Raw genomic sequence first — 20,521 nt, 5'->3', positions numbered from 1 at the left:
TGTAAACACTTGAAAATCCGGTATATACGCTGTAGACTTTCAGTCGCTTCAAAGAAAGCCGTTCTGGTCGACAGAAGCTGTCACCATAGTTTGCTCCGGGATTCTATCCTATCTACTGGATGAGCTATAGTATCAGCTTGTTTGAACCCTTGAACTTAAGAAGATTATCATCTTTCCATATTTGATATTAAAGTGACAATCGAAAAATCTAGTTGTTAAACGTCGTGGTCTATTCGCGCGTATATTAGCACAGGTATTTCCTTTTCTATCTTGAAGTAACTCTTTTCCACAAAAGTTAAAAATGTCTTGCACGCTAAATGGCTCACTCGGCGATATATGGCCCTTTGTACGAAACCACAGTGCTGGTATCGTATTCTGCTTGCACTGACGGCCGCTACGATTACAGGGAGAATCGGATCGTAGCGAGAGGGGAAATTGAACGTTGTTTTGCTTCGGCTAAACTTTCTCCTATGAGCTGGTCTATTGTCAGGAGTTTGTTCAGCGGGTCTAGGAATTTAACCTGGCTGAGTGCGTAAGCACCCTACTAGTTAACCTCTGAAGTTCTGAGCATTTGAATTATCGTTTTATTTTTTTGCCCGCCTGTCTGCCTTTTGCTCTAATCAGTGAGACAATGTATGTATGTAGACAACAATGAGAGAAGCATTCGTCCAAGTGAACTTTCAGGTCCCGAACCTTCAGGTCATTCTCGATTCGTGGCTCAGAAGCACACTTAACAAGATTTAAAGGCTTCAAAGGACTTGTCTTTGAAGTTCATTTTTGACCCGTAAAAGAATATTGTACGGGACTATACAGGCTGAAAGACGGGGGTGTTGTCTCGTGTTCAAAGTAGTGTGGTCATTTTAGGGCATTTTCCTAGTCTAGGACTGAAAACGGTCGGATGTTTCTGCTGTAGCTACTCTGCGAGCTACTGTTTCGCATGCTACTCATTTTGACAACATTTTTAAGGCCTGAACGGAGCGTTGGGTTATCTTCTGCGGAGCCTCCAGAAGAACGTATCCGTAATTAAGGGATCATTTCATTCACGCTATTTCCAGGTGGTTCACATTCTTGGTTCACATTTCCCCACAAAGCTGGCCGTGAAATATTCTAGGCATATGTGGTCTTGCGTATTAACTATCTGAGGCTGTAATTATAACAGGCGGTCGACCTAAACCTCTCCACCAGGTGCCTCTGCTTATAATAGTGACGTCTCTGTTTTGACGAGTTCGTAAATAGTAGTGGTTAATGGTTATACTACAATATATTTATCGGCTAACACGGTCGATACTGCGACTAGCCTTCGGCGTTACTGTCTTTACGTCAAGTTTGTCGTCTAGCTTTGCTCTCAATGCTATAATATTAGCATCAAAATTATGGCTCTGTATTCCTTTCAATATTTTTGGCGATAAATAGATATTTTGAGCCAGGATTTTGAGTAACTAGAGCAATATCCATCTTTATGATCTACGGTATTGCACTCTCTGCAAGCGTATTTTTCTAAATGCGCTGACCCTACAGTTAAAACATAAATATGGAACCAAAAGCTTAGCTTATTTACGTCTCGAACTGCGAGCCCAAAAGCCTTTGATTGCATGCTGCCTTATAAATAGCAATCGGATTGACCTTATCGCCAACAGTTATGTGTGAAACAGCATGAAGTGACGTATAATAATTCAACTGCAATTTTTTCAAGCTTTTGATTATCTTCAAGAAATCGAAGACCTCCGCATTCAGTTGGACTATATTGTGGATACTTCTGCAATCTTGGTTTACCGTCAAGTGGAAAATCTTCAGACTGCACTTATTCCTTGGTGTCCCTAACATATTTGCCGGAAGCTCAAGCGCGTCAAGAAGACGAGCAAGTAGAAAAAAAAGTGACCGGAATGTTACAATGTGGCAAGAATCGGCTGAATGAGGAAGCGTCTAACTTAGTTACAAATAGTTCTCAAGGCGTCGTGTAACCGTTTTAGGTGATTGTATCGTCACGACGTCTTGAAGCTGCGATCATACGAAATTTGGCAGGTCATACGTGCACTGTTCCGAAGGAGAGAGTCTGTGTGCTTGTTGCGGCCAATTCATCGGTTTGCAGAGGTAAATAGATTCTTTCTTAACAACATTTTCTTACGTAATTATATATATAGATCAAATACTACGTTATGTATATATAACAGAATCTAAACTAACCTTATGCATAAATAATATTAGTTTATGAACAAATTTACGCATATACGTTCGCATTTGCATCGTCAATCAAGATCATGTTTAACTGCTAGATAACTTGTAGTTAAAAGTGTCTTAAACCTTAATGTTTACGTCTCAGCTATCTCACTAAAACAATCAGTGTGGTTTATAGCTAATCAGACATATCGATTCTTGAAGTAGCTTATGAAGAGTGTTTTGTAATATAAGGTATTAAGCCGAGGGCGACGGAGACCTAAAATGCATATTCCTGAAACGACAGCGCATTTTACAGATTTTGTTTCCTGGGGCAAGATCACACACCTGGAAAATATCTTTTTTTTTTTTAATTAGTGCTCTAAGGAATGATAAAGCTTGACTAACAAATTCATCACCTTCGCGTTAAAATTACAGGACAGATGTTACTCTAAGAAAAACTGTTGTTGCTGAGCGAAAACAACTACCCACTGAGGCAAAATAAGTGGTGTTTTAGTTTTATACTGACTTCGAGTCAGTCGATTTAAAATAAGTAATTGAAATTAATGAAATCTAGCTAGCTTTACTCTAATAAAAGGTGCACTTTAGTAATAGTAGTAGAAGTTTTAAAATAGTGCCTATTAAATGCCTCAAGGTACTCGAACTCAAGCAAGGGCATGCATATTGAAAAATGCCAATAATTCTTCATAGCTTCAGAATAGAACGTTTTTTTTTATTTTTATACATTTAGAACTTCATATATTGAACTTCATTTTACTACGTTGAGCTCGTACTAATAAATGCGTTTATATATACAAGAACTGACCCTTATTGAACAAAGCCGTATGATAATAGATTTTCGTACTTGTCGGAGCGGCGAAGTCTCCTAGTTGTGCCGCTTGTTTGTTCTCAACACGCACTGAAGCCCGAATAGCGCCAATTCGTGATCTTCTTTTCTAGAATACTTCGAGCACTGCGATGATTCTACAATAGAATTAGTCTAATGTTTATTCAATGCAAGAGAAGTTCTTGGCGTGCTAAGAACTTCATTAGCCGGCCGGCGGTGCGATAAGTTGATAAAAATATTCATTTGTCGTAGTCAAGTTATCGGTACGATGTAAGTGACGTCTATGCTTAAGCCATCAGTACTAACTTGAAGTAGTCGACTAGAACCATGGCAATAAGCTCTTCACTGACGAACAGCATAAATTTACGTGGTTTGGACACAAAGTATTTAACAACTATATAAGAATATTCACTCGACAATGTACCATGCTCGTTAGAAAGCTATAAACGTATGGCAAGCCAAATACCTAACAGCGCCAGGTAGTGTCATAAAGTAGTGCATATATACTTGTATTTTGATGAATATAACAGGATTTCTGCAATTGTAGTTTGTCGCTATTCTATTGTGTATATAGAGTGACGTACAACATCTAGCCTACGCGTTGCTCGTACCGGCAAACCTTTAACTGTGGGAGCCTACCAATGCGTCTCTGACAAGTCAGGCTAAGCATCATTAGGTTTCTTCTACTTCGTCAGCAGTAAAAGAAAGTGGATAAACCAAATAAATCATAGGCGAGTGGCCAGAAAAAGATCATTTCTATCAGGGATTTCAAGCTATCAGGAACGGCCATAACATGATTATTATTGTCATTACGTATCATTTAAGTTCAATCAGTTATAGACAAGTAGAAGAAGATCTATCAAGTTGTAGTCTTGTTCAGCATCGAATAACGTTAACTGTTTGGATTTGTTGAATCTGAATAAATTCTTTAAAAAAGTTACATACGACGCTACATAAAACGGGTCATATGTTACGGCTTCTTTAACTTTGCGAGACAAATACTGAAGGCATTTATGTTTTCAGTAATTCATTGTAACTCCAAAGCTGCATAGACCTTTTTGTGTGAGAGAGTATTAACTTGTTCTATTTTGCCATATAGGTTTTCATTATTCCGTATATGTGTATATATATTTAAGCGTTGTTAAAAGCGCATCGTCGACATGATCACCGGTCGAATAGCACGCGCAGGGGCCGGAGGCCTTTTAGCGTCGATATCGAATTCTGGAATGATAGAAATACGTATGAAATCGTAGAGCCTATTATAGATATTAATAATAAAAACTAAATTGGCCTTCCATAGTTGAGCAAGCCACCTACCCCATCTTCCCGAATGGAGATCCTAATGTTCATCTTCACTTAACTAAGTTATTACTTTGTCAATCCAAGTTCGATATTGTACATTCAGAACCTTAGCGATGGTTGTTGACAAATCTGAGGACTATTTAATCTTATCTTCCTTTGAACACACAAGTGTAACCTTGCGAACTCCCAGTCGGATGTTATGACGATTGTTAGTTATCTGTGAAAAAATCGCGCTCTGTTAAAGAAAAAAAAGAGGTCGCTCAGTAAGAAATACAATGTTATTAATTTTCTTGTATGAAAATAGTAGTCCGTGAGATCAATGTCTAGCCAGTATGCTGGACGACAAAGAGTTTCCAACTTTGCATATTTACCGCCATGATTCCTGCAGTATAACATCGAGGGTTGTTGTGCTAATAAAAGTAATTCACCTCTGCTTACTACTTAATGCGAAGTTTTTTCATCGTTTCCTTTAATTATGGCTAGTACCCGTCAGCTGTAAGTTACGAACCAGAACTCTAAGCCGTGCTGTCTGCCACCAAACAAACACTCTTGATAACCAGTCTTCACAGCTATACATCGATGGGCGATGTCCCGTCATTTCACTTCCATCCACTCACCAATGTGACCGTCTGCCGTGAGGATAAATTTTTAAAGGTCACAGTTTGGTGTAAAAATGGGTCACTGTTATGATGTGAGAGCAAGGAGAAACGAGCGTCTCTTCGCAATCGCCTTCGATTCTCGCTGCGACAGCCAAGTGAAGATGTTCAAGTAGACAGTCACGAGTACAAGTGTACCTCAACTACACGCATTTTGAAACATAGGATTGATTCCTCCTCATACTGAACAACCCATATTGACATATATTCGCTACCCTATTTGGCGGAACAGTTTATAGAAGCCAGCTTACCAGCATTGATTAATACAGGTTGCGAATGCTGGCTACGTAGACCGTGTGCTGTGAACGACGCTACTACAAATGACGAACTAACAAAATTACAAAGCTTGCGGAATAACCGACTGCTGCAACCAACCAAATGATACATGCATGATGAAACAGATAAACATAAATGCAGAAATGAACCAATTATCGAAACAAACACAGGCAAACACGAACCAGGCGAATTAAATAGATAATTTAAAATAATCAAAGAAATTTAACGCTAATATACAATTGCAACATATAAATCTCATTTTGTTGCTATTATGTGTTTACTATTTCGATAAGTAATTGATATTATGAACAGTAATTAGTGTTGTTTTTTTGCTCGTCTTCTTTTGTTATTGAGCTTGCTGCGCGCGCAGCAATGCTGTGATACTTACGTGTAGATGATCCGCTCCGCTCGACCATAATATTTTGAGTGGATGCCGTAGACAATCATTATGATAACGGCCTGGATGACAGCATTGAAATCAAAATATGATACACTTACTTATGGGATAAGCGTAAACAGCCGTCTTCTGCGGAGGGCATTTCTTTCGTAGAGCCAGTTCTCATTGGCAACTTAACTTCCATCACATCTATTGACCCGTCAACCTTTGAGTAAATTTTAGGAAGGTTTCTTACCTGCGAAAATGTCATGTACCCATCGAGGAATTCAACGGCCATAAGTAGGGGTCGATCTTTACGATTCGGGTCGGAAATACGCCAATACGTATGAATTAAGCCCTGCTCAGAAATATTAATGACGAATGAGATAGATTTACTGTGATTTCCTTCGAGAGAAGGTTCGATTAGAAAGTTTGCTTGGGCTAGTTATTTATTGTGGAGGTCTTGAAATTTAATTCTTGACGCTGTTTAGAAGACATTCCACATTTTCACCCAAAATTGTATAATAGAAGATCAGACGAATATCAGAAGGGAGTGAGTACACTAACTCTAATATAAGGAAATGTCACGTTAAAAAAAAAACTAGTGCAATTTTAACATAGAGGGTCCATAGTTAAACTTGGTCGATCTACTATTATGTGGCTATGCTCCGTAACAGAATAGTGATCTGATCACTTCGGCAGCCAAAAATAAAAGTACATTAGCGTCTGAAGACCTCAGCAGGCAACTGAAGGAGGACAGTTAACGTTGGCTTCGATCCAACTCGCTCATCAATTCGTCAGAGTTCCTTTAAGTGTCAACTTATTAGGCTACGCATAAATCTATAGGCTTTAATAGTAAAGAGCTGAATGCGTTAAAGTAACATTGACTTCCTGAAAATAATCTAGGCCTTTGATACGGCCTTCTGTTCGAGACAGATACCGCGTGGACGAATCGCTATTTGTTTTGATGAAAAACAACAACTAAATAGTGACCGTCTTCTTATAGCTATGAGATACTGAGATAATCGTAAACCGCATTAAAAACGATGCACTTTCATGTAAAACAAAACATTTTTGGAAAATACGTTAGTCTATGACCGAGGAACAAAACGGTTACCCTGATCTAGATGCATGGTACTGATTCCGTATCTGTTTGTCGGCGTCACAGAACGATCGTTTTAAATTAGAAACAGAAAAGGAAGAAAGGAGGCGAAACCTTGTGACGCGAATCTCATTATCATCGATATATAGACTGCGGGATAAGGGATTATACAGGCAGGCAGGCAGGCAGGCAATGTAGTCCGAGCCGCAAGTGCTCGTGTCGCTGTCGAGACTATTCTAATGGAGATCGCTGACATAACATATAATCGCCATCTCCGTTAGAACTAATATATAGTTAGTATATACGTATATATATAGTAATATATAGTAATATATAGTAACTATATACGGGTGCGTAAAGATCAGCAATCCTAGCTGTGTTTTTAAAAAAAAACACGTAAAAACGCGCGCGTATTGCCAAATGGGCTTATTCGACTTACCACAAAGGCCGAGCCAGTTAGGCAGACTAGTGCAAGCATATGTTTCGACCGATGACGTGTCCTACAAGGAAAGCAGGACGAAGTAGGGACATTATGCTTACATTGCGTCCTATATTTCTGCCTAATAATCCGCAGCTATCCGTACTGGTTAATCTGAGTAAATAATAAATGCTAGACTAGCATAAGCAACAAATTACTATTTGTATGGAAATAGATGTGTAGAAATGAAAACAATTTGTCAATTTTGTGCTTACCTTAAGAACATACTATTGATTTCTTGATTCTTTTTTAGATTTCGGATAATTTTTCAGACACATATATAGTTGACGAAACCCAGCGATGCTGTGTGAGGTGTTAATCATTGCTATGTGGATTCAATTATGAGCCTTTAAATAGTCCTGTTTTGACCAACCAACGATTCAGACATTTTCTGTTAATGAGCCTAGGGCTGTATTAGTCAGCACTGACAGAATAAGAAACTTGAGAAATCAGTTCGCCTAGCTTAAAGCTACGTTGAAAGAGCATTTGCTAGAATTTTATGCGGCTGTCAATGTCGGCGTTGGCCAACATAAATACACCCTATTATTATATTAAGGCCAATTTGCCGTATCAACTTGAAAAACCAGTCTCCACACACTGACATTTTATATATTAACATTATGAAGGGAGCTAAAACGCCGGTCGAATACGTAGTGCTTTGTTGAGTGTTAGTATATGCCATTATGAGTACGTACGGTTTGTTCCTCGTGGTTGTCGCGGGCGGGTTCTCTGCAATAGCTGTAGATTGGACATTTTCTTTGACGACGACGATAGGGCTAGACAGACCGGTGTCTCTGAAGAAAATGTCCAGCAGGGAGCCGAATGACGCACACAGACTGAATGATAAAATGCAAGCGAAGAGGACCATCTGCAACGGCGAAGCAAACACGTGAAACTGACGCAAATATGGCCTTAGTATTTCTGTAACTCTGTGATGCTTGAATTTCTCCTAGCGACAGTATCTCGGACATTTAAAATTGAGGTTTGTCTTAAGGCTCCATCATCCTTTACGATGATTTACGACAAATTTACGATGTGTCATAATCTAAAGGGCTCTAAGTTTATGATGTGTCATGATTGGAGACTCTGCTTGGTTGTTTTTTAGTTACGATACCTCCATGTGACCGTGAAGGAAGAGCGGCAATGCTGTAGGTGGGTTCCCTTGGCCTGGAATATCTTCATTGGGTCCCACCCAGATATGCATCGATAATGTAACTAACGCAGGCAAACTGAAACGTATGCGACGTTTACACCCTTTCCGCATTAAAACAGCTTTCTGAATGCCTTATCCTTCGGAACTTTTCTTCATAAGCGTTCTAATTCATTCTGTTCCCAGGCAATGACACTTAATAGTTCGTTATTGAATAAATGAACTTGAAGTATGAAGTTGGACTTACTGATAAGTCCAACTTAATACTACAGTCGATAAAGCTAAACACGGGATAATACTTGACAAAAAAAAAGACCCTGTAAATGGAGGTTTCAACAAGCAACGCTCTTTACATTCTACACCATCTAAAGATATAAATGTGTATTTTGAGTAAGCTTTACCTGAATCCAATAAATGTTAGCGGTCGTTTAAACCGTTCCAGTTGTGAGCTTTCTGTCAGCGATGGTGAAATACTCATGGCAAAGAAGGCAAGAAATAATCTTCCGCTCATTTGGCCACAGGTCACGAAAAATACAGGATACACTTCCAAAACTAGTTCAGGTAGATGCCAGAATACAAGACCCACCGACTGCAAAATCTTTAAAGAAAGAAACAGATAATGAAAACAAATACGTACCATTGAATTCGATGGGTAAAAGTATGACTTCTTGCTTATATGTGTGTTTCCGAAAACGAGGCGGCACTATAGTAACGCTAGATTTAAGTCGACAGTTCCCGCAATGGTGCAGTGTTAACGTGATCTCCTACTAAAAATAAGAACATGTGCCTGTCCAGGCCCGAACACGGGCGTAAACAAGCCGTTTCAATCCGTAGGCCAGCCGACTGAGGTAACTCCTAATGGCAATACCGGACATGGAACTCGGAATGATTTAATACACGTAGTGGGCGAGTTTATTGTATGCAGGTCTATTCGTTTTTGGCAAACAAAAGCTTCGATTAGAAAGTAGATATCTGTAGTCCACCATTACGCTCCGTTTCGTCTAGGTGCATATAGATATTGCTGGCTTAAGTGCAGTTCTACCAAAGCGTTTCATTTTCTATTTTCAGAGTTATGGAGCGTGGAAATGGTTACGGTCTCCAATATCCATCGCACTATTAGGTAGCATCCTTAAATAACTAGTACTTACAAGTTTATGGGAGATTGTAAAATCATTTAATAACGTCATCTGTAATGAATTGTCAACAATCCTGATATGAATGATCTTAAATATTCATCATTCAATTATTTAGGTATCGTTGAAATACCTGACTTTGTTTAGATACTCAATATACGTTTTTGGGACACTCAGCGATGAAGAAAATCTCAGCAATTGGCTGAACGAGTTCTTCAGCTCTGGATGGGTTAAGTAAACCGGTTGAAATGTGGGCAAATATATTTGCTGCCCTATGATCAACTTAGTAACATGTATCTACCGGTTGGGTTTTCCAAGTACTGTTACTATATATAGCAAGCTAGCTTAGATGTCCGTGCTCGCTTAACGTCAACCTATCAACGCTGATCAAACAATTCTGATGATGACAGTAAGGATTCTGTAATATTGAATAACGTATCAGTCAAACTAGCTTCGATTGTTCTTAATCCGGTCCCAACAACAACGTCAGTAGTTATTTAGTATAAATCTACAGACACAACAGACGGAACAGCTGAAACGTTTATTATAAACAGTATAAAAATCATCGGAGATGTTTGCTTATTTTACAATAGAGTCTACTGTCTGTCATCAAATCGTTACCTACGCTATACTCACCTGTGTCAAGCTGAAGCAGAGAATAAAATGAAAAGGTAGCAGAGTATAACGAGACGATATCTTTGTGAGGTAGACAACGATGAGGAGGCCACATAGAAAATTTGCTATACACAGACAAAGCACGCCCGGCACTAGCGAAGATGACAATGCTGCATAATCTGAAGTGTCAGGCTGAATAATTAATAAAAAATATGTACTATGGATAATTGCTTTCAATGTAATCGCTAGCCTATTTTCGGTTGGATTTCATGGGACCGTTACCAGGAGGACCTGTTACCAGTAATCATCCAGATTTTTTCCTCTGAGGTAACGGAATGATAGTTCAGATCGGTATTTTGTCTTTATAAGGTAAATCGTCTTTAGCTCCTGGCCTAAAACGTGCAGTAGATCTCGAATTTGGTCAGTCCTTGAGCATAAAATTCTTACAGGTCACTAAAACATGGACTAAAATTCAATATACTGAAATTTCTGAGAAAATTAAAATTACCCGCTGGACTCTTGTCGAAAGTTTGGTGCTACCTCTTCAAAGTCAATATAAATTGACATATCGTAGTCTTCGTATCGCAACCGTTTTTGTCTTCGTTTTCACGTGAGACATGCTTTACCTTCGAGTATAAATAGTTTAATTTGATGGGAGTTCTTTTTTTGCACAAGAAGATGCCCTCTAAGTAAAACTTTGTAGTTCCTGCTTGTTACTATAGTATAAGATGTTTTTATTACCTGAGCGATAGCTAAGGCAGTAGCTTTTGATGCAACAAAAAGCAGTGGGAGTGATAACACAGATGAGATGCAGACGGCCATCGATATTTCTTGCGGATTGATAGAGTACTCGGTGGCGTAGACGGTCACTAGCGGCGGTGTAGGTACCGCTCCATAAATAAAAGCAAAGTTGGACAGGGCTACCGATCCGGACAAAATGCGGACGCCAATCAGACACAAAATAGGTAGGACGATGCTACAAACAGAAATTCATTTTAGAATTATCGAAAATCAGCATCTAACAGCAAATATTGTTAACTTGATTAAAAGGGAGTCTTAATTAAAAGGGAGTTAATATCGCATTTTTTGTGGGTTTACTTATATATAAGCAGTAGTAATATACGTCTGTGCCTATATCACCTGAGTAGCTGTGACAAAATTTTCAAAACATATGCTATGGCTAACATTGTTGAAATATGTATGTATTTTTTTTTGTCTCTCTCGATTATTGGAACTAGCGGCAACGAGTTACAATTCGTTGAACGCCTTAACTAGTATTTTTTTTCGCTATTATATTCAGGCCTTTAAATACATTAGTCTCTGGTCAGATCACGCATGAATAGTCGAACGCAGACACGATTTTCAGCACCAGCCTTGTAGCATTGGACTGTACATCCGCTGAATATATACGCACTTACGTTTTGGTAATGCTGAGTGTAATAACCGAGAGCTTATGGGTCGACTGCGATTTTGAGTTTTTCTGATGATCCAATCGAAATCCGAGAAGGAAAAGAATTAGCGAAGCAAATGAATCTCCTGTGGTCTAAAATAAAACAAAAACACACACAAACAAAAATTATCAGCAACTACTACATCGTAACTATCTATGTACACGTATTTGCAGATACGGTGTTGGCACTGACCGCTGTGATCTGACAAACTCAACTAGCTACGGCTACCTCGTGCAGTGAAGGGAATCTACGTTGAATTATGTACGACTGGTCACCATCACAGCACAGGATGTCTATTATCCAACTGTGCTAGCCACGAATAGTATCAGGCTAAAGAAGAAGTTCACACACGTGAAGTTTTGTAGCATCCCTTTGCCGAACTTAAGGAACTTTGTTGTTGCAGCCCTTCGATGACTCTTGAATCCATGTTGTTTCGTACATTTTAGCGCGAAAAGTTTTGTCATCCCACACGGCAACCAGAGGGTCAGTCGTAACATGCGAGATGTTGGAAAGAGGGATAAGTGTCTTAAAAATTCATATCTCTTATTGAATACCTTTATTATTTATTACTTTAAGTGTAAACTCAGATTGCGATATATCTTATCTTCAGCTTTGTTGTGTATTCACCTTTAAGCTGGACTCAACGAAAGAGGGCAAGCACTTTTGCCATCCAGTGACGTTGACTATTCCTCCAAGTAGACAGACGACAACATGAGAATAGGCAAGGGTTCGGAGGACTGTTCGTGCCAGCAACGACGCTTGGCTAGGGCCGTTGACACTTCGATCACCTTTTACGCTTGCTAAAAACAAACCAAAAGCAAGTAATTCGAACAGCGATCCTTCGACGTATGTACCAAGGGGCATTCTTGGCGAAGTGTTTAATGCTCGATCTCATGGACTATACAGGAGAGAGAGAGGGCGAACCTATCTGTGGAAGCAGACTAGGGTGTAAGAATAACGACGACCTTAGTTTTCTACGTTCCGTCGCCTCTACAGGTCTTCCTAAATCGTTATTTCACATATTAGGTTGGCAAAGGCATTTACAATGCTAAAAATAGAATAAAGTAACTAAAGCCCCTGATAGTAATTGGTAGAACTACAACATATAATGCTAATAAGACACATCTTCCCTCCGCACCATTGCTTTAAAAATGCAGTGTTTTTGGCTGCACACTATTTCTCTACGATTCCATATTGTGCTGAACTCCACTCAACTCCCTAAATATACTGGCAGTGACGCAGTACATCTATAAAAAACAGCTGTCCACAGAAATCGAGGGCGGTGGAGCTAATCGCTATTGTTTAAAGGGCAATAGCTCTGTTTCTACCACGAGAAATTATCACCAGGGTGGAAATGCCTAGTTTGAATCACTCGAATCGGTAAAGCACGGCCGGGAGTGCCCAAATATATCTTCTTAAAATGTTTCTATGTTTCTAGATATTCTGATGTATCAATAAATCCTTCATAGCAACGTTACCCTATATGATGGTGATTCGCTTGGCCGATGTTTAGTGCATTCGATTCCTAAGTTCATAGCTTTGTTACCTTCCTAATAGCACATAGCCTACCTCTTTTCCCACGTGGTAGGTCGACGTGGTGTTCCCTTAGCCAGGTATGCCCTTGTGTGACAATCTATTACTACGTACTTTATCGTCTCTGCATCACTTGACACATAGTATAACGACTTTTTTTCTTCTGTTTGAATCAGCAGTGAGTCTAGGCATTGCGGAGTCGTTATCTTGCCATAAACTCTTTTTAAAGTAAAGTAGAATAGGAAGGTCATCAAGCCATAATTCAGGCCAGATCTCTTCGTCGCTATATATGTTAAATACATGATTACAATCTACGCATATGGGAAGCATATAACCAACAAGTAACAATTTTATCAAATTAACCCACGTCATAGGTTCTGTGCTCTCTACTAGTAAAATTAATAAATCACAATTTAAGATCTTTCGCTTACTTCTTATTAGATTTGTGCTGTACGTAGAAGTCATAACGTGGCTCAAAACTTTAGACGTTGCGACGTTGACTATACTATTATTGTGTTGTAAGGTGTTAAAGCGAACGCCTGGTATAAAATATAGCTGCTTTTACACTGTCCAGCCTGTTTCTGCCCCCTAGTAGTAACAGCTTCACTAAGAAGAAGATGGCGCTAGTGGGGCAGATTCCTACTTGCTTCATAGCATTTCTATAAGGTAATTTCTATAGCGGTGTCGAATTCTCGGTAAATGCGAGCCCTATGTTACGCTACCACGAACTAACACAAACCGTTGAGTGCGTTTTTCTTCTTTCGATCGCTCAAAATTTGACAACTGTATTCGGAGCAGAAGCATTCTAGTTGAAACTACCATGAAGCCTGGTAAATGACTTCCAACGTCACTTCGAATAAGAGATGTCAAATGATGTCGTCTGCTATGAGCGCCCATTAACTATTTGCTGAAGGTAGCGGAGCTTGCTGCAGAAAATGCTCTAACCTGTGGCAGTTGATGTCGTTGGCTCGTCTGATGTATGGCAGCCTTCCGAAAGGCTGAAGCTGGTAGTTTGACGGTGGTACTCCATCAGATATATACAAAGAGGATTCAGGATGCAGAAGCCAAGCAGCGCGATTAGGTACAGCTCCGATGATAAAGCCGGCCCAAACAGGCTCTTCACTAAATAATTTTACATAATTACCAATAAGTTAAAGGCGTATTTTCAAGGAGTTTTTCTTTTGATAGAGCAATAGGCTCGGCAGTTCCAGACCTGAAAGTGTTTTGAAATGGTGCGACTCAAAGCTATTTACAGCTCTCTTTTTTATGAGAGCACCAAATGCGATACAGACTACGTTCGTAGTTCATGAAAGGTTACGAAACTTCAAGTAACTTTCAACGAACATAGATGACAACAATGTTAAGAATATAAGGACCACCGAGAAAGTGGCTTGCGTTTCGTAGAGGCAAATAAACCACACATGTATATCTCGTAATAAATGGGAGAGTTCATTCTATTTCATGGCCATTTCGTCGAGGTAGAATATCACACATGGCTTTTAAACAGAAATACAGCATACAGATAGATGGCAGGTATGGCTACGGCTTGTCACCACAGTTCTGAGTTTGACAGGACCCGTCATTGATTTGTCGCAGCTTCCAAAATCTAGGAAAAACCTAGTTTCAACTCAGTGACAGACGCTGAAGTCCTATAAGACAACAAAAGTTGTTAAGCACTCAAACAAGCTTCCTTTAGCCAAGTTTCAGACAAAATTTCCGCATACAACAAAATTGTTAAAAGTCAGGGAAATCTTTTTGGTCATATTTCAAAACAGAACCTTACATGTAGTGTATTTGTTAAAACTCAAAGAAGTTCTCGTTGGCCAAGTCTCAAAATAGAGTTTCCTCATACAGAACAGCTGTTAAAACTTGTTTAACCTAACCTAACCTAAACCTAAACAAGTGTTCTCTATTTAAGTTTCAGGAAGATACAAGGAACGGGTTAAAACAAACGTTTTTTTCTGGTCATGTTTTAGGACAACATTTCCACATTGAAAGAAGTTAAAACTTAAATAAGTCTCCCATTGGCCAAGTCTCAGGACAGAGTGTCCTCATACAAACAAAAGTTGTTAACACTCAACACAAGCTTCCTTTAGCCAAGTATCAGACAAAATTTCCGCTTACAACAAAATTGTTAAAAGTCAAGGAAATCTTTTTGGCCATATTTCGAAACAGAATTTAACGTCATTGTTGACGAGTGTTTTTAGTTTATAAAATAAACGAATCTATCGCAAACTATTAAGAACATAGCTTAAGTTGAATTCGAAAGGCGGATATCTAAGCTAAAATTTCGAAACCGAACCTTGTACTGCGAGATATGCCTATAGAGATTTAGTGTCTAAATTGCTACAGGAATGGCTGTATATTTACAAGCAGCCGGCTACGTTCTTACCTAAACATAATATATGAGTAACAATCATCAGTATTGTTTTACCTAATGAGCTATTTAATTTGCTGCGTAGTAAACATTTGCTCACAGATAGGCAAGGCGATCCCGAAGTCGTTGCACATTGTAGAAAAGATCCCATAGAGGCCGATAACATTCCACGGTCTCTTTTTGCGGTTCGAAAGATAATAACCTGCACATACGACACTGAGCAATATGGCGACCTTAGCCATGAAGATTCCTGTGTGAAAAATAGACTCCAAATATTAACCTGTGTCCCAATAGTTTAGCAGAAGTTTTCGGCTAAGTGACGAACAACCCATAATCATCATCTGTATTGGTATAAATTTCTTCCTACTGATTTATTTGAATGTAAAAAAGAGAAAATGGATGAGCATTTGTCTACGTTTCACCTTGATGAGGTTCAAGCGGACATGTATTTTACCAAATCGTCTGCTAACCAGGTAGGGACCCGTTTTTTTATGGATTCTCTACATAAGTCAGGTAACTACGATGTTAAGATGATACATAAATCGGATAAACTTCATCTTTTCTAAAACACTTTTACCACAAATGTATTGTGGTTTTGTGTGCAATAAACAAAATTTCTATACATATAAAGGGTTATAAGGATGAATTGGGACAAAAGTAGCTATATAACTTAAGCAACGACTGATTTTTCTTCCATGTGACAATAGAGACATCTTTGACACACACGTGTAATTTCCAGTCGCCTTAATTACAACTCCAATTTAGAGCTTGAGCCACTTAAAAGTCATCTAAAAAAGTTACTTTTCTAGTGAAATTTAGTGATAGAAATAGGTAACACGATATCAATACGTTCAGACTCGTTTTAACAAAATACAAAAGGCTTAAGGTAACAAAAAAAAGTGTAAAAAGGCTCAACAAATAAAAAAAGGACTAATTATCAAAGCAAAACTATATATCACAGATACTAGAGTGGAATTATCGGAAATAAACCTTTTTGTCTTTTCTGATACACTGTCGGCCCCTTCAGCATAAGCCTTGTGCTGGATCTCCTATATATATATATATAAAAGCCGCCGTAATATAATCCACAACGGTAAAAACCGTGTATTTTATAAATTTATCTTCCCAGTGGGGATTCGTTGACATCGATTATTTAAGGCAATAGCTGATTTTCCCTCACGTTTTAAAAACGAAATTTCTGTTTACATCCTGACGGAGCTGTGGGGTTTACTTCAAAAAGAGTAGAAGATAGACAGATGAATTTTGGTCCTGAATATATATATATATATATATATATATATATATAGTGCAATCTGGGTCGCTACTTTTTATTTACTTAACCTAAAAAAGTAACCTTTATTTTATCTGAATTATCTTCTTTATTTAGTCTGCATTTATCAATACGTTTTTTATTAGGCTGCTACAAACGAGTTCGGTAGATTCTGGAACTAAACTTTGTAAAATTATGCACTATGTGCGTCCAACTTATTACTGTCCATTGGCAAGCCAAGCAGTCAAAACGATTCAAATATGCTTGATTGTAGAATTAAGCTACTTTTAAGTTCTGTTTGAAAAATTGACGAATTTTCATGCCATCATTTTAACAAAAATCCGAGTTCAGCCTAAGTGTTACGTTTCTGATAGATTTCAGATGTCTATAATAAGGAAAATGTCTCTTAAGACCGCTAGCCATTTAGTTATAATGATTATTCCCAAATCGATCTGGTAATTACTTATATTTTGCTTCATGGTCGTGTTTGTCCATCTATATGGACAAATGTTCTCAAAAGTAGAGTGAACTTACCAGCGCACGGTGGACCCACCATAAAGGAAATCGTTTACGCCGCGAGCAGACAATTTTTGATAGTGATGACAAAAACTATATTAGAGATAATGCCATTTTTTCTTAGTATTACAAGAGCAAGCTTTGAACTTGATGTTACAGCTGTTAATGGCTTTGCTGTTTCATGCTACTTACTTTAACTGCTACCATTCTAAAACGTTAAACCTTATCTATTGATTGCAATTATAAGTTACGTTTTCATGGATCATGAGTATAACAATCATCTCCAGCACCTGTTTAAGTTGGTAATAATCGTTGCTCGATGACCAACAAACAGTCGAATTCTAAATATGTCGATCATTTCCGTGTATAACGTATAATCAAACAGTCACTACCTTTTATGGTCTAGCTATCAAGGAAGATTTCTCCGGAATATAATTTTAAGTCCGCTTGATCTTATGATGTATAGATCTATCAATATATTGAGGTCAACCACAATTATTACCCCATCATACACCATCATTTTGGCACACGATCTTCAAAATTGAAGGTCGAGATCTAACTATTATCTTTTTTTGTAAATTATTTGTAATTTTTAAACCGAATGATACTACTTAAATATAATACTGTCAGTTGTTTTGCGCAAATTATCCAATAGGACAAATTTACCTTCAGAGGAATTACATCTAACGGTTAAATAATACAAGCCGAATTAGAGCAAGTGGGAAATGCTACAATTTTATACAGTAAAACTGATGTTATTTGTATTTTTTTCAATGTAAAAGTATACTGACATCGCGTTAGACAACGATGTAATGAAATCCCCCCCTCTCTCTCGCTCTCTCTCTCTCTCTCTCTCTCTCTGTCTCCCCTTCTCAGAATATCCTACGAAGCGCTTCGAGGCTACTCTATTAGAATATTAGGTTCTCTAAGCAGACCAAAAATTACACACAGTTAGCAAAGAAAATTGAGTAAATATTATTTAATTATTGCAACCGAATTCCACGGAATTAAAAAACGCCGCGAAACACGAAACTTGGCGGGTCGATACTCCAGTCTTCTAGAAACCTGTGAGTGGAAGCTGCCTGGGTTTATTTCAGAAGAAACGAATTTAAAAGGAACACGGCTTTACAGTATACTCAATTTCCGGCACTACAACGCCTTTCGTTTGTCTAACAAAGTAGCAGAAGCAAAATTACCTCTCAAACGTGACATTTCGACCCAATTGAATGCCACAAAGATATCTTATTAATACAGGATTTGCGTGAATTTATATGTACATCCTACAGCAACTACTCCAAAACTCATACAACCTTTCTTTAGTCCTGCAAAGGTCCCCTTGACAATTTAGCGTAAAGCAATGATCTAGGTAGAAGGCATTTTTAAGACGCTTTTCCTACGTGAAGTTTAATGTTTAAGCACAGTCCAGCTGAATGGCACACAACAACCCAAACATTTGTCCATTACGTCTACCATAGTACTATGAAAAGTACTACGAGCAAAATGATATAAATAAACGTCTAATTTACCTTTAGATCTATTGACAGCACATTAGAAGAGTACACATAATTAAGAATTCCTATCAGATTGAGCGCCAATATGTGTGGCTTAAAATACCCAGAATAAGTAAGTCATCGTTTTGTGTACATTATGCATACAAGTGAAAACAAGTTCGTGTTCAGCAGTTTTTTTCCTAACTCTTTGTCGCATGCTATATAATAGAATAAATTAAGAGCTTTTGAGAGGACTGTAGGGTAAAAGAAGCTAATTAATTCGACACGATATGATTGTGTTTATCTAGAGTACGAGCTCCGTTCAGAGCAGAAGGCGAACGGAAGAGCAAATGGAAGTAGGGCAAAAAAATGACACGGACCAAGGGATGAATCTGAACCAAACGACATATCATTCATGGTTGAAGGACTGAAGCAATTTTAATAATTTTGAAGATTAAACATTTTCAGTTATCGCGCCCACCAGGTAGATACATGTCTCTTTCAAAGCATAGCCTCAGCGATGGGGCAGCGATTGCATAACAGGATTCCTCGTTGTCACACGGCTTGTAAATTACGAAGGCACGTAAAGTGATTTTTGAGGGTCTTAACCACACTGGTTCGTACTTTTCTTTTAATTCCTAGATTCAAATTCGCTTCCTACCAAGAACTTGCATAGCAATCCCGACACAAACCGCTTTGGTAGGGTCTCTAACGAGAAAAGCTTCAAGAACATTTCAGTGAACACTTCCCAACTTCAGAGCCTCCTGGCGTCAACGAGTACAACACCGATTTTCGAGATAACCTACGAGAGGCAGTTCGTGACGTCAAACCTCACCTCAACGGACCACGGTTCAACGGTACATGCTAAAGTACTTACCAAGCTCAAATGCCAGCTAGCGTAATCTGCCCAGGGATGGATCCCTTTTTCATCATTTCACGCAGATGCACACAGTGCACTAATACAAAAAAACGCTGCTGTCCTTTGCCGACGTGGGGCAACATCTTTATAGATGGCTACGACGGTCTGAGTGCCCTTCCGGCCCCATCAGATCAAATATCCTCATTGCTTTTGCCCGGCAGAGCTTCCAGTAACATCAGCAAGTGTGAGCTGCCGGGAACGCCAGAGTCACTGTGGTGTGGTGCGGTATACGACGAACCGACAAACTGTATGAAGACTGCGGCACCCGTTGGCTCTAAGGTTGGTATAGTAGTAGCAGAGACCCAGCAGTCCAAACTGGACAAGACGACCGGTCCCAGTTAGATCAAGACTTCACAAAAGCAGTAGTCTTAGCCTCATACAAACGTGCTAAAAATCTTCAATACAATGCCGACCTACGAAGTGCTGCTTGCCACTATCCAAAACAGCGAACGTATTAGTCAGGACTCGAATTCGTGGAGCGGAAACCTTGAAGAGCTGTCACCTAAAAATATTTTTAGCCGTGCACTTTGCACCGTCCGTTGCTGGAAGCTGGATCCCTGTTTTTGTAGGAAAAGTCAATGTATACTGTATGCCCAATTTTGCGGGCCAAGATAAAACCCTGTAAGCACAAGAGGCATCATGTCTGACGTAAAATGGTATTGAAGGGAATACTGGGAGATTGGATTTCGTCCAAGCTCGCTGAGGCATGCTGGACTTTTCCCAAAGGTAACATGAGCGGCTCAGAGCATCAGCCTTAGTTCCTTAAATTTTTTTCGGTCCTCCTGAACGATCTTGCAAGCAGCATAATTGGTATGCGCAGGTCTGTCAGGACACTTTAATGATGTTGGAATTTACGCTGTAAGCCGCTGTGGGGGT

General features: G+C 38.9%; 1 protein-coding gene and 1 long non-coding RNA gene across 6 annotated transcripts in view; one reads left to right on the top strand and one right to left on the bottom strand.

The window, feature by feature from the left end:
• Positions 1-679: 679 nt before the first annotated feature.
• Positions 680-3,994, top strand: LOC147754204 (uncharacterized). Its single transcript, XR_015316638.1, has 2 exons — positions 680-2,091; positions 2,593-3,994. It is a non-coding gene; the product is annotated as an uncharacterized LOC147754204 (long non-coding RNA).
• LOC111253981 (lysosomal cholesterol signaling protein-like) overlaps positions 2,856-20,521 on the bottom strand; it is a 21,382-nt gene continuing 3,716 nt past the window's right edge. For 2 of the 5 annotated variants that reach the window (XM_022814329.2, XM_086974382.1), the window contains 14 exons: positions 15,551-15,700; positions 14,019-14,195; positions 12,168-12,340; positions 11,508-11,632; positions 10,831-11,065; positions 10,111-10,281; positions 8,743-8,939; positions 8,306-8,420; positions 7,887-8,059; positions 7,153-7,213; positions 5,868-5,969; positions 5,624-5,694; positions 5,211-5,323; positions 2,856-4,222 (listed from right to left, as the gene is read on the bottom strand). In XM_022814329.2, the coding sequence (XP_022670064.1) occupies positions 4,143-4,222; positions 5,211-5,323; positions 5,624-5,694; positions 5,868-5,969; positions 7,153-7,213; positions 7,887-8,059; positions 8,306-8,420; positions 8,743-8,939; positions 10,111-10,281; positions 10,831-11,065; positions 11,508-11,632; positions 12,168-12,340; positions 14,019-14,195; positions 15,551-15,700 (1,943 nt within the window). In that variant the 3' untranslated portion in view covers positions 2,856-4,142. The remainder of the gene's footprint in view (positions 4,223-5,210; positions 5,324-5,623; positions 5,695-5,867; positions 5,970-7,152; positions 7,214-7,886; positions 8,060-8,305; positions 8,421-8,742; positions 8,940-10,110; positions 10,282-10,830; positions 11,066-11,507; positions 11,633-12,167; positions 12,341-14,018; positions 14,196-15,550; positions 15,701-20,521) is intronic. The other 3 variants (XM_022814330.2, XM_086974380.1, XM_086974381.1) reach the window with 3 other exon arrangements.

Source organism: Varroa destructor, unplaced genomic scaffold (assembly GCF_002443255.2).
Source record: "Varroa destructor unplaced genomic scaffold, Vdes_3.0 BEIS01000007.1, whole genome shotgun sequence".
NCBI lineage: Eukaryota > Metazoa > Arthropoda > Arachnida > Mesostigmata > Varroidae > Varroa > Varroa destructor.
The sequence above is the reverse complement of the archived record's forward strand: the minus strand, read 5'-3'. Positions and strand labels throughout refer to the sequence as shown.